The following is a 19,879-nucleotide window of genomic DNA, read 5'->3' as shown; positions in this document are numbered from 1 at the left end:
TTATATTTATATGTGTTGGGCTTATGATCCATGTTGGACCAAGTTTATGTATGGATACATAAAGAGTTGGGCCACATGAACCATGAATCATAAAACCCATGGATATGGGTTTGGGTTATACCCATGACTCTTAGAATTCAACACATATAAATACATATGTTATGACCTAAAACCGCCACCCCTAGCCACCCTTAGTGTGTGTGTGTGTGTGCATGTTCTTGGAGTTCATGAAGGTTTTAGAGTGCATGGAGATTCTCTCTTAAGTCCTACCTTTGTCCTTGATGTGTTGTGAGTTCATTTGAGGCTTCCACACTATTGGGGCTAAGTTCTTAAGGCCAAATACATCAAGACTTCCAGCCACACAAAAGGTATGTTACTCTATCTAGTATTTTATGTAGTTTGTATGACAATTGCATGCTAGCTATAGGTTCAATACCTTGGAAACCATTTGCATGTATAATTAGTGAAAACATAGATCCAAGGTATTTAGGGTTGTATGTGCACCATAGGATGTTGTATTATACCAAAACCCAACAGTGGTATCAGAGTCAAGGCTTGTTTTCATGTTATACTTGCTAAAATGGCTGAAAAATCGAAAATTTTGGTTGTCTGAGTGCTGGACTCGCCGAGTCCATGAAGAAATTCATCCAACTCGTCGAGTTGGTTCGTGCACTCGACGAGTAGGACCCCCTGACAGCATATTTTCGACTTTTAAGGCTGGAATTGGACTAGAAACATTACCCTAAGCTGTTTTTGGTCTTGTAAACCTGTTTTTGATGTGGTAATGTTCATGCTAAACCAATTTCAAAGATAATTGTCAATAGATTCATGTTTTGTATTAGTTTAATGGTTAGGCTAATTTCATGAAAAAGTTTGATTTGAATTGTCTTGTTCTTATGAGTTAGTCTATATTAATAGAAAAGTTATGTGATAATTTATTTTCAATCCATATTAATCTTAAAGTTGCTCATAAAATGTGTTTTTGTAACTTGTCCTCAAGTTATATGAAAAGTCACATTTATGATTCTTTAAAACTCATAAGATTTCCATAGGTTATGAAAATGAATAGTTTATTTTTTCCTTAAATGTTTTTTTAAAGTCTTCCATAACTTGTCCTCAGGTTATGGAACTTGAAGAGTTTTCATTAAAACTACTTTAAATTCATAAGTTATGGAATTGAAAAGGTTTTTGAATTGTTCAAAACTTGCCCTCAAGTTTTGGAATTTGTAAAGTTTCCCCCCATGAATACTTTAGTTCCAAGTTAAACCCTTAGAATTTTAATAGTTTAAAATTCAACCCTTATACTATTATAATATTATAGGTTTAATATTTATATATATGTATAAGAGTAAAAGTCAGTCTTACCGTTAGTAGGCCTCATTCACGAAGCTGGTCTATAAGGGGGGTATAAGGTTACTGCCTATAAAATGGCAGTTTAATGGGTGTCCACTCTCACCCACCGTTTCCTTGACTGGTGGAGGGTCGTTAGCCGAACGGGTTTGACAGGACTATAATTCTCCCTTCATTAAAAGTATTAATGATAAATACAAAGTAACTAAACACTTATAAATTCCCAATCTTAATTACTTAGGAAAATGTGAATTTGGTGCTAACCCATGAAATTTACACTTTGTATCTTACCAAGTCGTTAGTGGAGTGTGTGTGGTTAACCGGCACACTAACATGGACTAGTAAGAGTGGCGAAGGGTAACTTAATGTTTATCATAGATCGGTGGAGCATGTGTGGTTAACCGGCACATCGATTAGGTGATAATATTAAGGGTACCAAGTGAATTTGCATGGTTATTCACACCTTGTTTTGTGATCCTCGGCATCACAGTCACAAAATTTGAGAGGGCACAATCGAGATTAAAACATGCCATTGAAAAGTTCAATGAATCTCAAAAGATCTAGGAGTTTCAAAACCAATTAAAACCTAATAAATTATTTCGTTTTTCATGGTGGAAATTGGTGAATCGTCATTCGCCTACCTTCAAATATTTTATAGCTTGGATTACGACATCCCTCTTCCAAGTTGTAAAATATTGTGTTGGGTCCTAGCCTTAGTATTTCATATTGGGTGTTATATTAAGGACTTAAATCAACTAACTTGAATATCTCCCATCTTAGATGTCTGGTTTAGACAACTATGATCTTCCCAAATCTGTTTCCCCACCTTCTCCAATTATTCTCCCTAACCCACAAGTTCAAGGTCACTCAAGCCCTATTGACGAGCAAAGTCTATGTGTGCTCACATCTTGGAGATGAAGTCACATATTGACAAGCCGGGAGAGTTGGGTGTCAAAGTCTTGAGAAAGTTGGATCTTCAATCACTTTCTAAGTCACATAGTGAGTTCCTTTAGAGCTACTATATGACAGACCATGACATGACCCTTAATGATCTTACCCATTTGCTTGATGCTGCTGAATCAGCAATGATTTGGAGCACTGGTAAAGCAAATTTGATTGGAAGATCAACTTCCCAAACTTCCAAGGACATTGATTATGGTAACATTGGAAATCCAGTAAGAGCTTTCTCTTCCCAATGAAAAAGGGATCGGCCATAGTTAACTCGGTTGACCAAATGGTAAAGAGAACGACTAAGTCTGAGAGAGTCCTACCAAAGGGTCCATATGTGTCTATTGACAAAGGAATAGGGCATTGGTTGCGAAGCTGCCAAATTTACCTGATAGTCTGTAAGGACGGTAAAGTCAAAAGTTTTGACTCTACTTCAGGTAAAGTCCACTATCTAACTCTATTAAGTTCCTATTTGGAGATTCTTATTACATGGTGTGACTACATCACATTTTGATGTTTTAAGAATCAAAGTGAAGAGGAAGCTTAAAGGAAGAATTTTGAGCTGTTACTTAAAGAGTTGTGATAGATTGCTTAGGAATACATAACAACATAGTTTTTCACATGCATTTGCATTGTAAGGATAAGTTTTTTCGCAAAGTTCTAAAATAAAAGAAAAGTTTTTATTTTATTTTAAAATATCCTTACAGTGGCATTTGTGAGAAATTGTTGTTTATATGTTTCCATTGATAGCAATATTGGAAAAATGGATTTGATTCTTTCGACTGTGGTAGTGTCATAATTTACCAAATAAGGAAAGATTCTCATCACTCAAGTTTCAGTTGGGTAGAAACTTGGAATCATGCAAGTTGTATGAAGAATGAGAATTTTCAACTTTGGAAAATTAAGACTAATTCATTGTTCACATGTATATGTGAGTCAAGTGAAAGGATCAGGGGATCGAGTACACATTCTTGTGCACTGGTCAAGTCCACCACAAAGATCGATAAGACTATTCGTCATGATTTACTAAGGTTTAGTAAATATGGTTATACTTACAAGTTTAAGTATAATTCTGAAACATTGGAAAAGTATCAATGTTAAGCAAAACGAATAAGAAGAATCAAATAAGGCAGGAAGATAAAAGTTTCTCCAATCTGAAAAGATGGGAGAGTACTTGAGTATCTTGTTTTATTATTATCTTAGTGATTATGAAACCATATCACAATTGTTTCTCTAAGGACATCTTAGTGCATTTGTTTGGCTAAGAAGAGAAATCGTGGATTGTTGAAATGGTTAAAATCAAAAAGATGAATCATACTTCGTCCCATAACAAGCCTTAGAGTCATACTCCAAGATTGTAACTCGAGTGACATATCTTAAGGAAGGTTTGTAACACTTGTCAAGTGTAAGAGTAAAAGGTGTTCTACTCTTGTACATTTGAAATTGGTAAGTTGTGATGTTTTGGGTTAAACAGAGACCAACTAAGGCCAATTATGTGAAGTGTTAGTCTTGATAAGAATCCGCACTGACCCTTGATGAGAAATGGTTCTTGACAAGAGAGTCTTATATGTCAAGAGGACAGTGGGAGTCTTAAAGCTCTTGAAAGTTCTAAGAACTAATCAAGAATAAAAACCTGAAGTTCTTCACTAGCACACGACTTGAGGTTTATAACCTATCGTGTTGACATTTCTGTGCCTATTCCAGTTAAAGTTGGCTTTGCATAGGAGTTCTGAGAGTTCTCAATTGGTTGCATACCAACTTGGAAGCAATGGCAGGCCCTTGTGCTGCCAGTTGGCAAAAAGTTAAGATTGCACAAGTTCAATCCATATGAGTTTGGATTTGTCACTAACCTTGTCTTGTGATTATGGGTTTGACAAATTCACATGGATAGGGACTCATTCACCATAAAATCTAAGTGTCATAAGGTTTATCTCCAATTCATGAAAATGATGGTGAGGAAACGCTTTCACTAAGTAGATTTTAAGTAGATAGCAATTGTGTTATTTGCATTCTCAAAGTCGTTAGTGGAGCGTGTGTGGTTAACCGGCACACTAACCTGGACTTGTGAGAAAAGGAAAAGGTCTAAACAATTGAGACTATGATTATGGCATCCCTTTTCATAAGTTCTGAAATTGTTTAGACACTCATATGAGTTATCTAAGGAAAGGTGTATGATTTTGATAAAGTTTTATCGAAGCATCTTGTATCAGAATTCTGAACTTTGGTAAGAAAGTCAATAAAATATTGATTTCTAGAAGTCCAACAGATTTCTGAGTACATGTCAAAGCTAGTGGGAGCATAAGTGTTGTGCTGATAATTATCATGTTAGTGGGAGCATGATTATTATGTTCAGTATTGCAAGTTAGCAATGTTAATTCTAGAAAACAAAAGTTTCAATTCGTGAAGTTGCAGGGGTTGAAAAGTTGTGTTGCTATAATTAAGGGAGAGGAAATTATACTTCATTTCGATTCTAAAAGCTTAGATTGAGATTTTAATCATCTTTAGTCAAATATATATATATGAATTTTATGTTGGAATGGTTCGACTTAAGGAAATTCTATATATATTGCATTTTCAAAATTCGATTACAATTACAGCATCCCTCTTCATAGTCAAATTTTGAAAACATGACAAATAAAAAATATTGTAGCAAAAGACTGGTCTATGATCACCTCTTTATGTGAGACATCATGAATCGTGTCCCATATGCTTCGGATATAGGATCGATTGCATGTGCTGTAATATTCATCCTTTCTAAATTTTCCAAATGCTCAGGGCATTAAGAGGAGAAACGTCTAGAATTGGATATGACTAAAATGATTAAGCAATTGTCGAGGACAATCTGAGGTTTACCAAAGATTTGTTGCTCAGGGACAGTTGGAAGTATAGTGTTAATTTTGGAAGGACCATATTGACATATTCGGAAAAGAGGTAACTCTTGTTCAGAAGTGATAGTCAAAATGGGAATCTGGAAAGGTTTTCATAGGTGGAAGTTGTTCTTCAAATCTTTGTAAGATTAGAAAACTTAATGTAAGAAGGATGTTCAAAGGAATGTACTTTGAATGTGAGACTTCGTTTCCATGGAATTGATCTCCATTGGAATACTCTGTAATGTTTGTTGACAAGTCTTTGTGACTTTGTGCATAGTCATTACAAGAGGATCAATGCATGTAAGTTTAGAATCTATCAAATTTCGGTAAATGGCAGGAATTTGGAATTCTTACATTTACAATGAGGATTTGGGATTGTGAAATGAGCATCATTGGAATCATGTTCAATTGATCTATTTAACAAAGTAAAGATCATAGATAAACATAGTGTGCATACTTGGTGTATGGCATGGCTAGTGTTTAGAAAACATAGTTTACATGCTTGGAGCATTGGACAACTATTGTTTTAATTCAAGTATAAAGTTGATTATTTGAAACATTATACAATGAATAATGAGTAATAAATATGGTGTTTAAATAAAAGGTGTTTTATTTACTCTCAAAGGTGCTTGGGACCATAGAGTGATTAGTATTATTCTTGTGTTTCACTTTGCATGTTTTGACTTCCAGAATTGCTAAGTTATTCTTTCCGAATGACTAAGTTATTCAAACCATCCACAGTCGATAATACGTTGGAAGTAGGTATTAAGGCAAGACTGTCATGAATCGGGTTTGTAGATGTCCAAGGTAGTGGACATAGTAAGAGTTACTACAACATTCATGAGTACTCCTGGAATAAGGATTCGAGTATTGGATTAAACCCACGCTCATTTGACTCACTTCATGGATTTTATCACGAGTGATCATGAGACGATAATATCTTATATTCTTCAAACCTAGAGATATGACTTGTTGCCTATGAGTTGGTCATACATTGATTGTACGTAAACGCATTTGGTAACTCGATGTTATAAAACGTGCCTTTGTGTATGATTCAACAAATAGTAGAACAAGCATATGAGTCGAAGTTTATCCATTCCTTTTACCCTTGGAGGGATAAAAGCGATATTTGTGGGCCCCTCGATGATTTGGTGATGACAAACGTAAGTGCTCGGCCGGGCCTGGACTGATTTGATTTGTTCAATTAGTCAGTCGTCATAAATAGGAAATCGGGAAACAACAAATAGACAGAGAGAATGATTATAATCCATGTCTCAGTCCATATGATATCTATAATGGAGGAATATATGATCCCTTATCTAATGGACGCGTCATTGATTTGTTCAGAGTTCGACAGCGGCTTTAAGAGCTACGATTGCTAGTCGGGTTTTGGAGTCATACGCAATAATAGTTTTAGACTTATCCAATTGGGAGACTGTTGGATTAGGTGTCTAAGCCCATAACTATTATTGGTATGTATTCGACCCGAGAGTAGCATGGTCCATATGGGTTGCATATCATCAGGACAATTTGTTAGGATGGACTTTTGAGAGAAGATGTTATATATGATTTATTAATATATTATAAGTTATAATATATTAATATGAAATCGTATGAGTTAATTAGTATTGATCAAGAATTAATTTGGAATTAATTTGGTGATCAAAAGAGACTAATTAAATCTATGGGGACTAATTATGTTAATTAGTTATATTTATATGTGTTGGGCTTATGATCCATGTTGGACCAAGTTTATGTATGGATACATAAAGAGTTGGGCCACATGAACCATGGATCATAAAACCCATGGATATGGGTTTGGGTTATACCCATGACTCTTAGAATTCAACACATATAAATACATATGTTATGACCTAAAACCGCCACCCCTAGCCACCCTTAGTGTGTGTGTGCATGTTCTTGGAGTTCATGAAGGTTTTAGAGTGCATGGAGATTCTCTCTCAAGTCCTACCTTTGTCCTTGATGTGTTGTGAGTTCATTTGAGGCTTCCACACTATTGGGGCTAAGTTCTTAAGGCCAAATACATCAAGACTTCCAGCCACACAAAAGGTATGTTACTCTATCTAGTATTTTATGTAGTTTGTATGACAATTGCATGCTAGCTATAGGTTCAATACCTTGGAAACCATTTGCATGTATAATTAGTGAAAACATAGATCCAAGGTATTTAGGGTTGTATGTGCACCATAGGATGTTGTATTATACCAAAACCCAACAGTTTCATGAGAGGGCGTTGTTTTGCCCCGAGCACGTGTCTTTGGAGCAGGCACGTGTGAGCCAGTACTTTAGCATATTGAGGTGAGATATTCGGGAGTTCGTGACGAACTCTTCATATTGGACATTGGTTGAGCTACAGACCAATGTCAGGAGGAGGGAGATTGAGTTGGAGTTTCAGGCTAGAAAGGAGGGGGAGTCTCAGGGTAGAGACAGGAGACCAGTACAGTCACAGCTGGCGACCAATCGGGCTAAGCCTGCTGATACGAGAGCAGGAGGCCAGAAGGGCCGCACTTGTGGCAAGTGCGGAAGTCATGAGGGATCTTTCCGAGCAGGGACTTGCTATAAATGTGGCAAGGAGGGGCATATGGCGAAGGACTGCCCCAAGGGATTTTCGGTTTGTTTTCATTGCAACCAGACTGGCCACCGGAAGGCCGAGTGTCCTCAGCTCACTCAGGGATCAGCCCAGGCTTCTGCTCCTGCTGCTTTGTGCATTACTGATGGTCGGTCGGTGAAGTCCAAGGCTCCGAGAGCTCGTGGGAGAGCTTTCCAGCTGACTGCGGAAGAGGTCCGCGCAGCACCTGACGTTGTTGCTGGTACGTATCTTCTTATTCTTGTTATTTTGAGGTTTGTTTATGCTTATATTGTGATTGTATATAGGTACTTTTTGAAGGGTTTTGAGCATTCTAACACTCCTATGGTGTACATGCAACCCTAGAAACCTTGGATCAATGTTTTACTAAGATACATGCAAATTTGTTTTTCCAAGGTTCTTAACCTAACTGGCATGGCATGGGGAACTTTGAAACATAATAAGCTAGTAGAGTTACATACCTTTTAGTAGTGATTGATTTCTTAGAGTTTGAGAGCCTAGCACCAATAATGTGGATGCCTCAAATGGAAGTCACAAATCACCACAAACCTTGGAAACTTGAGAGAATAGTAGAACACTTCTAGAAATCGGTCACCCTTAGTTCTCACACAAAAACTAGTGTCATTTTAAGTGCCAAGGACTCCTTTAATAGGTTTACTCTTGATTAGTTCTTGAAACTTTTCAAGATCTTTAGACTCCCACTAACCTCTTGACATATTAGATTCTCTTATCAAGAAACATTTCTTGATAAAATAAATATTCAAGAATCAGTATGTGTCTATATCAAGACAAACCACTACACACAGTTGGTCTTAGTTGGTTTTTGTCTTCTCCAAGACATCACAACTTACCAATTTCAAATGTGTAAGAGTAAGAAAAACAATTTTCCTACTTCACATTTGATGAGTGTGTTAGACCTTCTTAAAATGTGTCACTCAATTCACAATCTTGGAGTATGACTCTAAGACTTGATTTTGGAACGAAGTATGACTCATCCTTTTGATTTAACCATTTCAACAATTTCCGATTCCTCTTCTTAGCCATACTAGTGCACTAAGATGTCCTCAGAGGATCAATTGTGATATGGTTCTTAATCTTTAAGACGATCATAAAACCCGATACAAAAGTACTCTCCCTTCTTGGAGAAACTTTTTATCTTTCTGCCTTCATTGATTCTACTTATTCGTTCTACCATTCATTGAAACTTTTCAATGATTTAGAATTACACTTAATCTTGTAAGTATAACCACATTAACTAGACTTTTAGTAAATCATGACGAACAATGTTATTATTATTTATGGTGGATTTGACTAGTTCACAACATTGTGTACTAGTTCCTTTAGTCCTTCACTTGACTCACATACTTATGTGAACAAGGAATTAGTCTTAATTACCTAAGTACCAAGATTTCCATACATCACACAATACATGTTGTATGATTCCAAGTTTCTGTCCAATTGAAACTTGGGCGATGAGAATCTTTCCTCCCTTAGAAAATTATGACACTACCATAAATAACATAACTAAGAATCACATCCATTTCAACATTGCTAATAATATAAATACACAAATATCAATTTTTCATACATATCATTGCAAGGATAAATAAATAAGACAAAATCAAAATTTATTTTATTGCGGAAAAATTTGTCCTTACAACACAACTTAAATGAAAAACTATGCTATTACATTTTTTAGCAATCTATCCTAACTCTAAAGTAGCAGCTCAAAAAATCCGATCTTCGATTCCATGCGATCAAAATCCATTTCTTCACGATCAGATTCAGCACACTTCTTCATTTTAGCTTCCTTTCTTTTCTTCGATTCTACAAAACATCAAAAATGTAATCTTATCACATAATGTATCAAGAATCAAAAATAGGAACTTATAGAGTTAGTTAATGAATTTTACCTAAAGTAGAGCCAAACGCCTTGACTCTCCCATCTCTTAGATCTCTCAGGTAGACAGGACAACTTCGTCTCCAATGCCCCTTCTCTTGGCAATAAAAACAAATTGACCTTTTTGGAACAGCACATGGAACTACTTCAGACTTTGCCTTCTCTTATGATCAAACTTTTCGACCATGGCATGTCTTTCGTTGCCATTACCTATGTCCATGGAGGTTTGGAAGGCAGATCCACCAATCAACTTTGCTTCTCCAGTGCGCCAAATCATTGCTGATTCAGCAACAACAAGAAAATAGGTGAGATCGATGAGGGTCACGTCGTGGTCTATCATATAGTACTCTCTTACGAACTCACTATATGAGTCAGGAAGCGATTGAAGAACCCAGTCAACAGCCAGCTTCTCACAGACAACGACTCCCAACATTCTTAACCTATCAATGTGTGACTTCATCTCTAAGACGTGTGCACACACTGCTGACTTTCCTTCTTAATGTTTACTTGCCAAAAGGGCTTGAGTGAGCTTGAACTTGTGGGTTAGGGAGAACAATAGGAGGAGGTGGCGGAAGTGAAGAATGATCTCTTGTTCCTCGATCGAATCGTGTAATATCATCTTCATATGGAAGGCTTGTTCCATGGGATTTGGGAAGACCATAGTTGTCATACTTTGACATCTACAAAATGGGAGAAAATTCAAGTTAGTTGATTGATTGAGTCCTTAATAAAACACCCAAATGAGATATTAAGGGTAGGACCCAACACAATACTCTACAACTTGGGAGAGGGATGTCGTAACCCAAATTGCAGAACATTTGAAGTTAAGTGAATGACGATTCACTAATTTTCCACCATGAAAAACAAAAAAAAAAATTAAGTTTTAAATGTATTGAAAACTCCTAGATCCTTTGAGATTCATTGAACTTTTCAATGGCATGTTTAAATCTCGATATGCCCCTCGATTTGTGACTGGGATGCCGAGGATCACAAACCAGGGTGTGAATAACCATTCAAACTTACATGGTGCCCCCAATGTTACAGTCACCTATTCGATGTGCCGGTTAACCACACACGCTCCACCGAATTATGACAAACATCGAGTCACCCTTCGCTACCTTTGCTTAGAACCCATTTAGTGTGCCGGTTAACCACACACGCTCCACTAACGTCTTCGCAAGGGTACAAAGTGTAATTTCATGGAATTGCATCAAATTCACTTTTGCCTAAAGTAACTAAGATTGGGAATTTTGTAAAACATTTAGTTACTTCATAATTCATTATACTTTTAATGGAAGGGGTTTGCCCTATCCTACCCGTTCAGCTAACGACCCTCCACCAATCAAGGAATCGGTGGGTGAGAGTGGACACCCATTAAACAACCATTTTATAGGCCATAACCTTATACCCCCCTTATAGATCGGCTTCGTGAATGAGGCCTACTAACGGTAAGACTAGCATTTAAGTTATACATATATAATATTAGACTTTTAATGTTATATATAGTATAATGGTGTATTTTACACTTTTAAAATACTAGGTGGTCTAATTTAATAAATTACACTTTTAATTTAATTAAATGTAAACCATATCTCTATGGATTTATTAACTCTCTTTAATTATACACTTAATTAATTTAATAAAACCATAAGGGTGCAATTTGAACTTCTTAAAAAATTAGGGTTTTAGAATTTAACATTTTAAAATTAAACTTTTAATTAAAATTTAAATTCCAAAACTTGAGGGCAAGTTTTGAAACATTTCAAAACATTAGGGTCATTAGGGTTTACATGGTGTAACCCTAGTTTGCCATATATATTAATATGAAATCATATTATTTAATTAATATTGATCAAGAATTAATTTGGAATTAATTTTGTGATCAAAAGAGACTTATTAAATATAAGGGGTTGATTTGGTAAATCATTCATTCTTATAAAGTGGGCTAATGATCCATAGTTCTTTATGTTGGGCTAAACCCATGTGGCGACCCATGGATACTCCATGGAGGTTTTAACCTATGGAGCATGAGGGATATGGAAGGTCATTAGGGTTTACATGGTGTAACCCTAGTTTTCCATACTATATAAGAGACCCTAAGGCTACCAAAATTGGCACCTAAGTGATCTTAGAAGAGTGCTAGCCGATTTTGTGAAGCAAGGAATTCTCTCTCTAGTTCTTCCATTTGTTGGTGGTGATTTGTGGTTCCACTTGAGGCATTCACACTATTGGTGCTAGGCTCTTAAAGCTTCAAGGTTTTCAACTACACTAAAAGGTATGTCATCTAACTAGAATTTTGTAGTATAGTTACTCCATTGTATGCTAGTTAGGATGATGCTTTGGTATTTTGAAAGTTTGCATGTATATTAGAGAAAACATAGATCCAAAGCATCTAGGGTTGCATGTACACCATCCGAGTGTTAGAATGCTCAAAACACATCATTTATCTGGGTCATCGTGGATCGTTTGACCAAGAGCACACATTTCATTCTGATCCACGAGAGTATTCTGCAGAGAAATTAGCCGATATCTATGTAAGGGAGGTGGTGGAACGTCATGGGGTGCCGATATCTGTGGTTTCAGACATGGATGTTCGATTAACTTCCAAATTTTGGAAGCGGTTCCATGACGAGATGGGCACTCGTCTTCTTTTCAGCACAACATTTCATCCGCAGACCAATGGTCAGAGTGAGCGGACTATTCAGACTCTTGAGGATATGCTGCATGCTTGCGTATTGGATTTCGTTGGGAGTTGGGATACGTATCTTCCGTTAGCGGAATTTTCGTATAACAACAGTATCACGCCAACATCGATCAGCCTCCTTTTAAGATGCTCTACGGGAGGAAATGCAGGACCCCTATTTGTTGGGGCGAGGCCTGTCAACGAGTTATGGGGAGCACTGAGGTGGTGCTCAAGACCATTGAGCTGATTCAGTAGGTTCAAAGCAGGCTCCAGACAGCTCAGAGTCGGCAAAAGAGTTATGCTGACATGTACCGGTCAGAATTGGAGTTCCAGGTGGGAGATATGGTTCTCCTGAAGGTGTAACCTTAGAAAGGTGTCATACGGTTCATGAAGTGGGGCAAGCTGGGCTCCAGGTATATTGGTCCCTTCAGGGTTTTGGCTCGAGTGAGTCGGGTCGCGTATTATCTGGATCTTCCAGCCGAGCTCAGTCAGATTCACAACACCTTTCATGTCTCAGCTGTGGAAGTGTTTAGTGGATGATTTTGCAGTTATACCTTTGGAGGATATTCAAGTGGATGATCGCCTGAATTATATTGAGAGGTCGGTGGAAATTTTAGATCGGAAGATGAAAACCTTGAGGAACAAGGTTGTGGAGCTGGTGAAGGTGTAGTGGTTGCACTACAAGGGGTCAGAGTGGACTTGGGAACCCGAGGAGGAAATGAGGGAGCACTATCCAGAGTTGTTCGAGACGACGGACTTCGAGGACGAAGTCTGATTCAAGTGAGGGAGAATTGTAATGCTCGATAATATTCAAGGTATTTATTATATTTTTGGGTTAATTAATTTTTATGATTTAGGCCTCGAACCATTGGATCCGTTCTTATTGGGCTTAGGGGTGCAGTACGTGGGGCATACCACCCTATGTACGCGAGGCCTACTGTTGAGGAAGGAACGTAGGTGCCATGCACATACGCGCTACGTACAAAGGAGTATGCGCAACGTACGTGGCCAGTCCCCAAAACCGTAATATTTAGGGTTTGAGCACTATTTAAAGAACATTATGACCTAAGGATCTTCTTTACCAGCCTCTCGCTTGTCCCTAAATAGCCTCCACGAAACCCTAACCATATTATTGAGAGTTATTGAGCTTGGAAGGTCTTTTGAGTGCATTTGGTGTGTTTTGTCTCATTTTCAAGGAAGATAAGGTTGGTGCAAGGTGGGGGTTCAAGGAGAAGCTTGTAGATCCGGATTTTCTGCTTCATTTCTAGCTTGAGCAAGGTATAAAGTCTTGATCTTGATCTTTAGAAGCTTAGATCTCCATGTTTTAGCTTTTGGACCCTTTTTGGTCCCAAGATGAGCTCTTGTGGACTACTTCCGTTTCTGAAGCTTAGAGTTGCTACTCTTGGTGTTCTTTGGGTCCTAACGTGAGAAAGTTGCAACCTTTGAAGCTTTAATCCATCCATGCATGAGTAATGGCCATTTTCATGGAAGTAGATTGTCATATTTTGAGTTTGGGTCCATTTGGGGCATGCAAAGCCACCAAGATGTCGAATTTATGGGTTAATACGTTGTATAGGATTCAGATCTATGTTTGGGACTCATGGACTTAAGTGGTTAAGGACTTATTGTAGAAAAATCTTATTGGGTGAGTACGCTGGGCGTACAAGCTCGCACGTGCAACGTACGAGCCATGCAGCGTGTACGCTTAGCGTACAGCCGAGTACGCCCCACGTACTCAGGCAGATGGGCTTGGCGTTGTTTGGGCCTCAGATTGGTCCATTTTCTTGGATCTTGTTGTTTTGGGACTTTTGGGCCATCTGGAATTAAGATCTTGGATTAAGGAATTTTAGTGGGCTTTAGGGCAAGGCCCATTTGAGGGTTTGGGCCCAATTTGGAAAATTGGGCCATTACTGGGCCTTTGTGGATCTATTGATTTTGGGCCTTAGTGGTTTGTGGTTTTGGGCCTTAGTTGTGGATCAAGCTAGGCCAAGGGTAAAATGGTCATTTTACCCCAAGTGTGGATCATTGATTTATAGAGTGGACCCCAAGTATTGATTGGGTGTTATTTTTGTATTGATAGCTCAGAGAGTCGTCAGGGCAGCAACTAGGGATTTTCTTCTATGAGACTCAACATTCGAGGTGAGTTTCATCACTGGGTTTAGCGGGTCAAAGGCACCAATGTCGTCCCTTGTTGATATGTTAGGATGCTAGGAGTCTGCGTGACCCTCGCATGTGTTATGTGCTGCTATACGTACCGGGCGAGGCTCAATGCCAGGCGAGGCTTGAGGACTAGAACATATGCTACTGTTATTGATTTCTATATGTGTTAGCATGATTATATGATACTGATTGTATGTGTATAGCGGGTGAGGCCTAGTGACAGCCGAAGCCTGAAAATAACAGATCTGTATACTGCGCGAGGCTCGATGCCGGGCGAGGGCCCGGTATATGATTTATTATGTATGGTATAGGGTAGTTTGGGGAACTCACTAAGCTTTGTGCTTACTATTTTCAGTTTATGTTTCAGGTACTTTCGGTTGCAAAGGGAAGAGGTCGGGTTGAGTGCATCGCACACACCATTGAGATTCTGCATATGATGTTTTACTCTGATTTTATGACATTTGATACACTGATTTTATTTGAGATGTTTGTATGATATTGGAAATACTATTTTATCTATTTTAAAATTTGAAAAGTTTGCGACCATATTTTGGGATGTTACAAAGAGAGAGAATGACAGTGCAGGTACTAAAGACAACATAGGTTTTCTAACGAAGGCGCTAAGATCCGATTGATATGATGGTTTTCTCTAGCGACAAAAAGGTGACAAACTCTGATGCTTTTGTTTGTGTTAAATCTAGAGACATCGAGGCTAGGGCAGATGTTGCAGGCATTAGACAGAGGTGGATGGTGGATGTCGATAATAGGTAGAGGTGGTCGATAGTTGATCACTTATAGGACTTCAAATAATTCTTGATGCTTTTGTGTTTGGAGACAAGGAGAGAAGAACCAAAATATAAAAACAATGGAAAATAAAATAATAAGAGTAAAAGTTCATTAAAAAAATTTAGGGACCAAAACCATTAAAATTATCACATTTTAGACCAATGATGCACGTCGAAAAAAATAACCAAAACTTTGTGTTTTTGTAAATCACATGGACCAGTTTTGCAAATTACTCAAATAATAATAATACTCATATAAAATAATAATATGTTAGCGGTATTTATAATAATGTATTTATGTACAACTAGACGTGTGCCCGCGCAAAGCGGCGGCGACAAATAATGTCCGGACGGTGATTAATTTATTTCGGTGAATAGTTTCATTGCGGCTATCGGATCAAACCATAAAAACCTTTAAGTATAACCAAGTTACAATATTGATAATTTTTTCGTTTTTACAATCCTCAAACATTGAAAAATCCATTTATGTGTCACTTCTTTGTAAATTGCAATTAATCACTCATTCATAATATTAACTTCTAATAACCGTAACATCTTAACTTGTTTCACAACTTTGACCGGTTTGTTGGGTTGTAAATTCAATCCGTTTTTTTTATAATCTATTTTAAGTTGTTTTTTGTAGTCCTGAAACCATTTTAATTTGTAAATTTAACGCAAATGTTTATCTATTTATTTGTTTATTATAGCATTTTACTTTTATTTTTTAACAATATATTTTTCAATTTTTTTTATCATTACCTCTCCGGAAAATCCTATGATGTGAAGAAAACCACCAGAACGTATCTCACCCGTATTTAAGATTTTCAACCTACTAAATATACAAACACCATGATATAATGGTTATAGATTTGATACCAATTAAGATTTTCAACCTACTAAATATACAAATGTAATATGTGTATTGAATGGTAAGCATAAGTTGATTGTACATGATGTAGTAGGTTTGGTACCTCTTAAATTTCAAGAAATGTCTAAAATGCTTTATATAATAGTAAAGATAATAACATGGTGATATTTGTAAGATTTATCAAGGTTGTCAAGATTGGGATCCTAAGTAGGATCGTTTTTGGATTTGCAAGATCGGGATCGGGATCATAAGATCCAACAATATAAACATAATTTTAATTTATATTTTTTAACATGAAAAATATTTCAAACATTCAATTTTTTATTCAAAAGTATAAAAACTTCAAAATGTTAGTCATAAATCACAACACTAAATGATAAACGGTAAATTGGTAAAGAATAAGAGACATAAAATGGTAAAAAAAAATTCATTTGCAAATAAAATAAAAAAAAATCAAGGTATGTATTTAAATTATATACTTAGTAAATTAATGAGAAAATGTATAGAAAAATTAATAATAAGTACAAAGACATTTGTCATATATGCACTACACATATTATTATTTTGTATAAATACATTCCTATAAATTTCATGTTTGTCAAAATCGCGATCCTGATCGTAAGATCGTACGATCCTAGGTATGAAAAACGATCCATATCGTAAACAGGTCGTATTTGGGGTAAAATTACAGGTAGGATCGTAAGATCATAAGTAGGATCGTATGATCGGAATATTCAAAGTAGATTTTGTTACAACTTACAAGTCAAATTACATGGGAGTAACAAACTCCCATAATTAAAATAAAAATTTTATGTTTTATGTTTTGAGAAACAACTACTTAGGTCTAATATTGTAAAAGTTAATAAACATATTAAAGGTAGAATATTAGTACAAAATAAAAGTACGAATGTTAAAAGTCGATGCCAAGTAAGTTTTAAGGACAAGCATGTGATTCTTCAAAAGTTCAGGGGTTGATTTGGAATTGAATATGGTAGTTGGGGTTCCGATAAAGTGATAAAATGAAATGGTCCATAGACGGAACGTAAAGTGAATTGAAAGAAGTAAAACGCTTGCAAGCCAAAAGCAGTTGATGCTCACAAGTGATCTATGAACTATGTCGGATGTTCCGATGCCGCCGGATCTACTCGCCCAAATCCTCTCATGGTTGCCGGTAGCTCCGCTTCTGCGATTCAGGTCTGTTTCCAAAACCTTTCGTGCCCTAATTGATAGCGACTATGTGATTAAGCTCCAACTCAATCACTCACTCCAAACCAACACTAATCTCAATATCATTTTCGGCGGTGATAGAACGCTTTGCTATCTTAACTTAGATTCATCTGCTAAAGTTGTAAACAAAATAGATAACCCTTTATACTTTGCAATTTTCGAAACTGTAATTTTGGGTTCTTGTAACGGCGTGGTGTGCCTGTGTACGACTGAACCGGATAATGAAATTGCGTTTTGGAATCCAATAGTCCGGAAGTTTAAGAAAATACGGTTAGCCCCAGCGAAATGTTCAGAAGGTCTTGGTCGAGGAGTATGCATCAAGGGTTTTGGTTACGACCATGTGCACGATGACCACAAGGTGGTGAGATTGGTTCAGTATTGTAGCTTGCATAATGAACTTGTTCACTCAAAGATAGAGGTTTTCAGCTCAAAAACAGATGCATGGAGAGAAGTTGGGGATTTCCCTTACTACCTTTGTTACAGAAGAAACTTCAATACATTTACTAAGGGTGCTTTGCATTGGTTGGTGAGTCGAAAACCTGGAAAGAGGGTTGATTTTCTGATTGCTGCTTTTGACCTCACAAATGATGAGTTGCGATTGGTTCCCCGACCTGAACTTTCAAATGAGCATTTCCATGTCAATTTGGCTATATTGGGAGGATGTCTGTCTATGGTCTGTCATTATCCCATGAAAAATGTAGACATATGGGTGATGAGAAGTTATGGAGTCAAAGATTCATGGACTAAGTTGATTTCAACCACAGATGTGAAGCTCATCAGGGAATTGGATTTCTTGAGGCCTGTTTCATATTCTAGGAGTGGTGATGAAGTGCTCTTTGAAAAGAACTTTGACAGCCTTTACTGGTATCATCTTGAGAATAAGACAGTGAAAAGATTTAAGGTTGCTGGCATGCCAAGGCTATTTGTTACTGAAACCTTTACAGGAAGCCTTGTTCAGGTGAACATTGGTAACCCTTCTGGAAGTGGTGCAAAAAAGGAGAAAATCGAGAAAAAAGATGACAACAAAAGAGATGACTTTTTATCCAAGGGGTTCCGGCTTGTACTTTAAAGAAAGAAGTAAGTTAAGTGAATTTATCTTTCACATGTTATCTTTGTAGGTGGTAGTTATCTATATATCTTTATATCATTATTTAATGCAGTTAGCTCATGATACTGCTAGATTTTCAAAATGATTAATATATGTTTGAGCATGAAAATAGCAATTCCTGACCTGAAAAGAAAACTAGATATGTATATGTTTTGTGGGAACTGAAGGAGTTAATGATAATTGCTTTCATACCCAATGTTTTGTAAGGTCTTGCTTTAAGAAAAAGGTATTGTAGATGGAGGAATATCAACTTACTTTCAAATTTTAATTCTGTTGTTTTTGTACTATTAGTTATGTTGTTTACAGTCTTCCATGTTTTAAGCTAGGTGATTGACAAGAACATTTCGGTTTCTTAGGTGTTAATATATTTCCTGGTTAAAATGTCAAATGCAAGAAATAACAACATACCTTCATTTATTTGTTTTTATAGCATCATACTTTCATTTCATTGTTACATCATTATACCTTGAAAAATCCATCTAGTTATAGTAACATCGTCCAAATACAAAGCAATTTTCACTGCTATAATTGGGTGAAAATTTCAAAGTAGAATATCCTAATAAGAATAAATTGAAATTATAATGAATTTTTCCAAGTACAATGGGTTACAATTCTGTAGTTAAATGTTTCAAAACTAGGATGCTATAATAAACAAATAAAGAAAGTACATTGCTATTTCTTGTTGAATCCTTCTGATGCCCATTTTACTGAATCTTTTGTTGCAGGATCGATGAAGACCTCATGGGAAATCATATGGAAAGATGTTTGGGTTTTTCTTTAAAGATTTAATGTGTTATGAAATCCTGGTGTTAGAGTCTTAACTTAGAATAGGTGGGTATGGATTAGTAATACCTTTAATTAGGAGTTTTTGATGGTTGGATCCTGTTTAAATGACTTTACTTGTGTGCATCCAAGGATCGTTTGTTGACTTAACAGCTTTCACCGAAGTATCTGCTTCGAGTATACAGTAATAATACTCATCAACTGCCTTCTATATACATACTGAATTTTGTAATATTCGGTTTGGATTATGTTCTATTTTTGTTGGTTGCCTTTATCTTGATGTTGGTGTATTCGTTTCATTTTGTTGTTTTTTTTTTCATTGGTGCTCGATTGATTTAATGAGGTTATATCTTGATGTGTTAAAGAAAGTCATGGAACTGCTTGAAGGATTGACAATATTAGCTTATTGGAGAGCTTTTTGGGTCAAATAAGTTTTCAAAGTCAAACAAGCAAGATGACTTTTCTACAACATGGTTATTCACTTTGCTTGTAATTTTACAAATTCGTTACACTGATTATTTTTATATATAATTATAATAATATTCAATTCAGTCACATGGTTTTTTATTTTGTAGATTCATAAATAAGC

General features: G+C 36.5%; 1 protein-coding gene across 1 annotated transcript; it reads left to right on the top strand.

The window, feature by feature from the left end:
* Positions 1-17,195: 17,195 nt before the first annotated feature.
* On the top strand, positions 17,196-19,564 carry LOC145115718 (F-box protein CPR1-like). Its single transcript, XM_079052072.1, has 2 exons — positions 17,196-18,476; positions 19,233-19,564. The coding sequence occupies exon 1, from the start codon at positions 17,287-17,289 to the stop codon at positions 18,466-18,468; it is 1,182 nt and encodes a 393-aa protein (XP_078908198.1). The 5' UTR covers positions 17,196-17,286; the 3' UTR covers positions 18,469-18,476; positions 19,233-19,564.
* The last annotated feature ends 315 nt before the right edge of the window (positions 19,565-19,879 follow it).

The sequence above is a fragment of the Lactuca virosa genome, chromosome 5 (genome assembly GCF_052849685.1).
Source record: "Lactuca virosa cultivar CGN04683 chromosome 5, Lactuca_virosa_CGN04683_v6, whole genome shotgun sequence".
NCBI lineage: Eukaryota > Viridiplantae > Streptophyta > Magnoliopsida > Asterales > Asteraceae > Lactuca > Lactuca virosa.
This window is presented reverse-complemented; position numbering and strand designations above follow the sequence as displayed.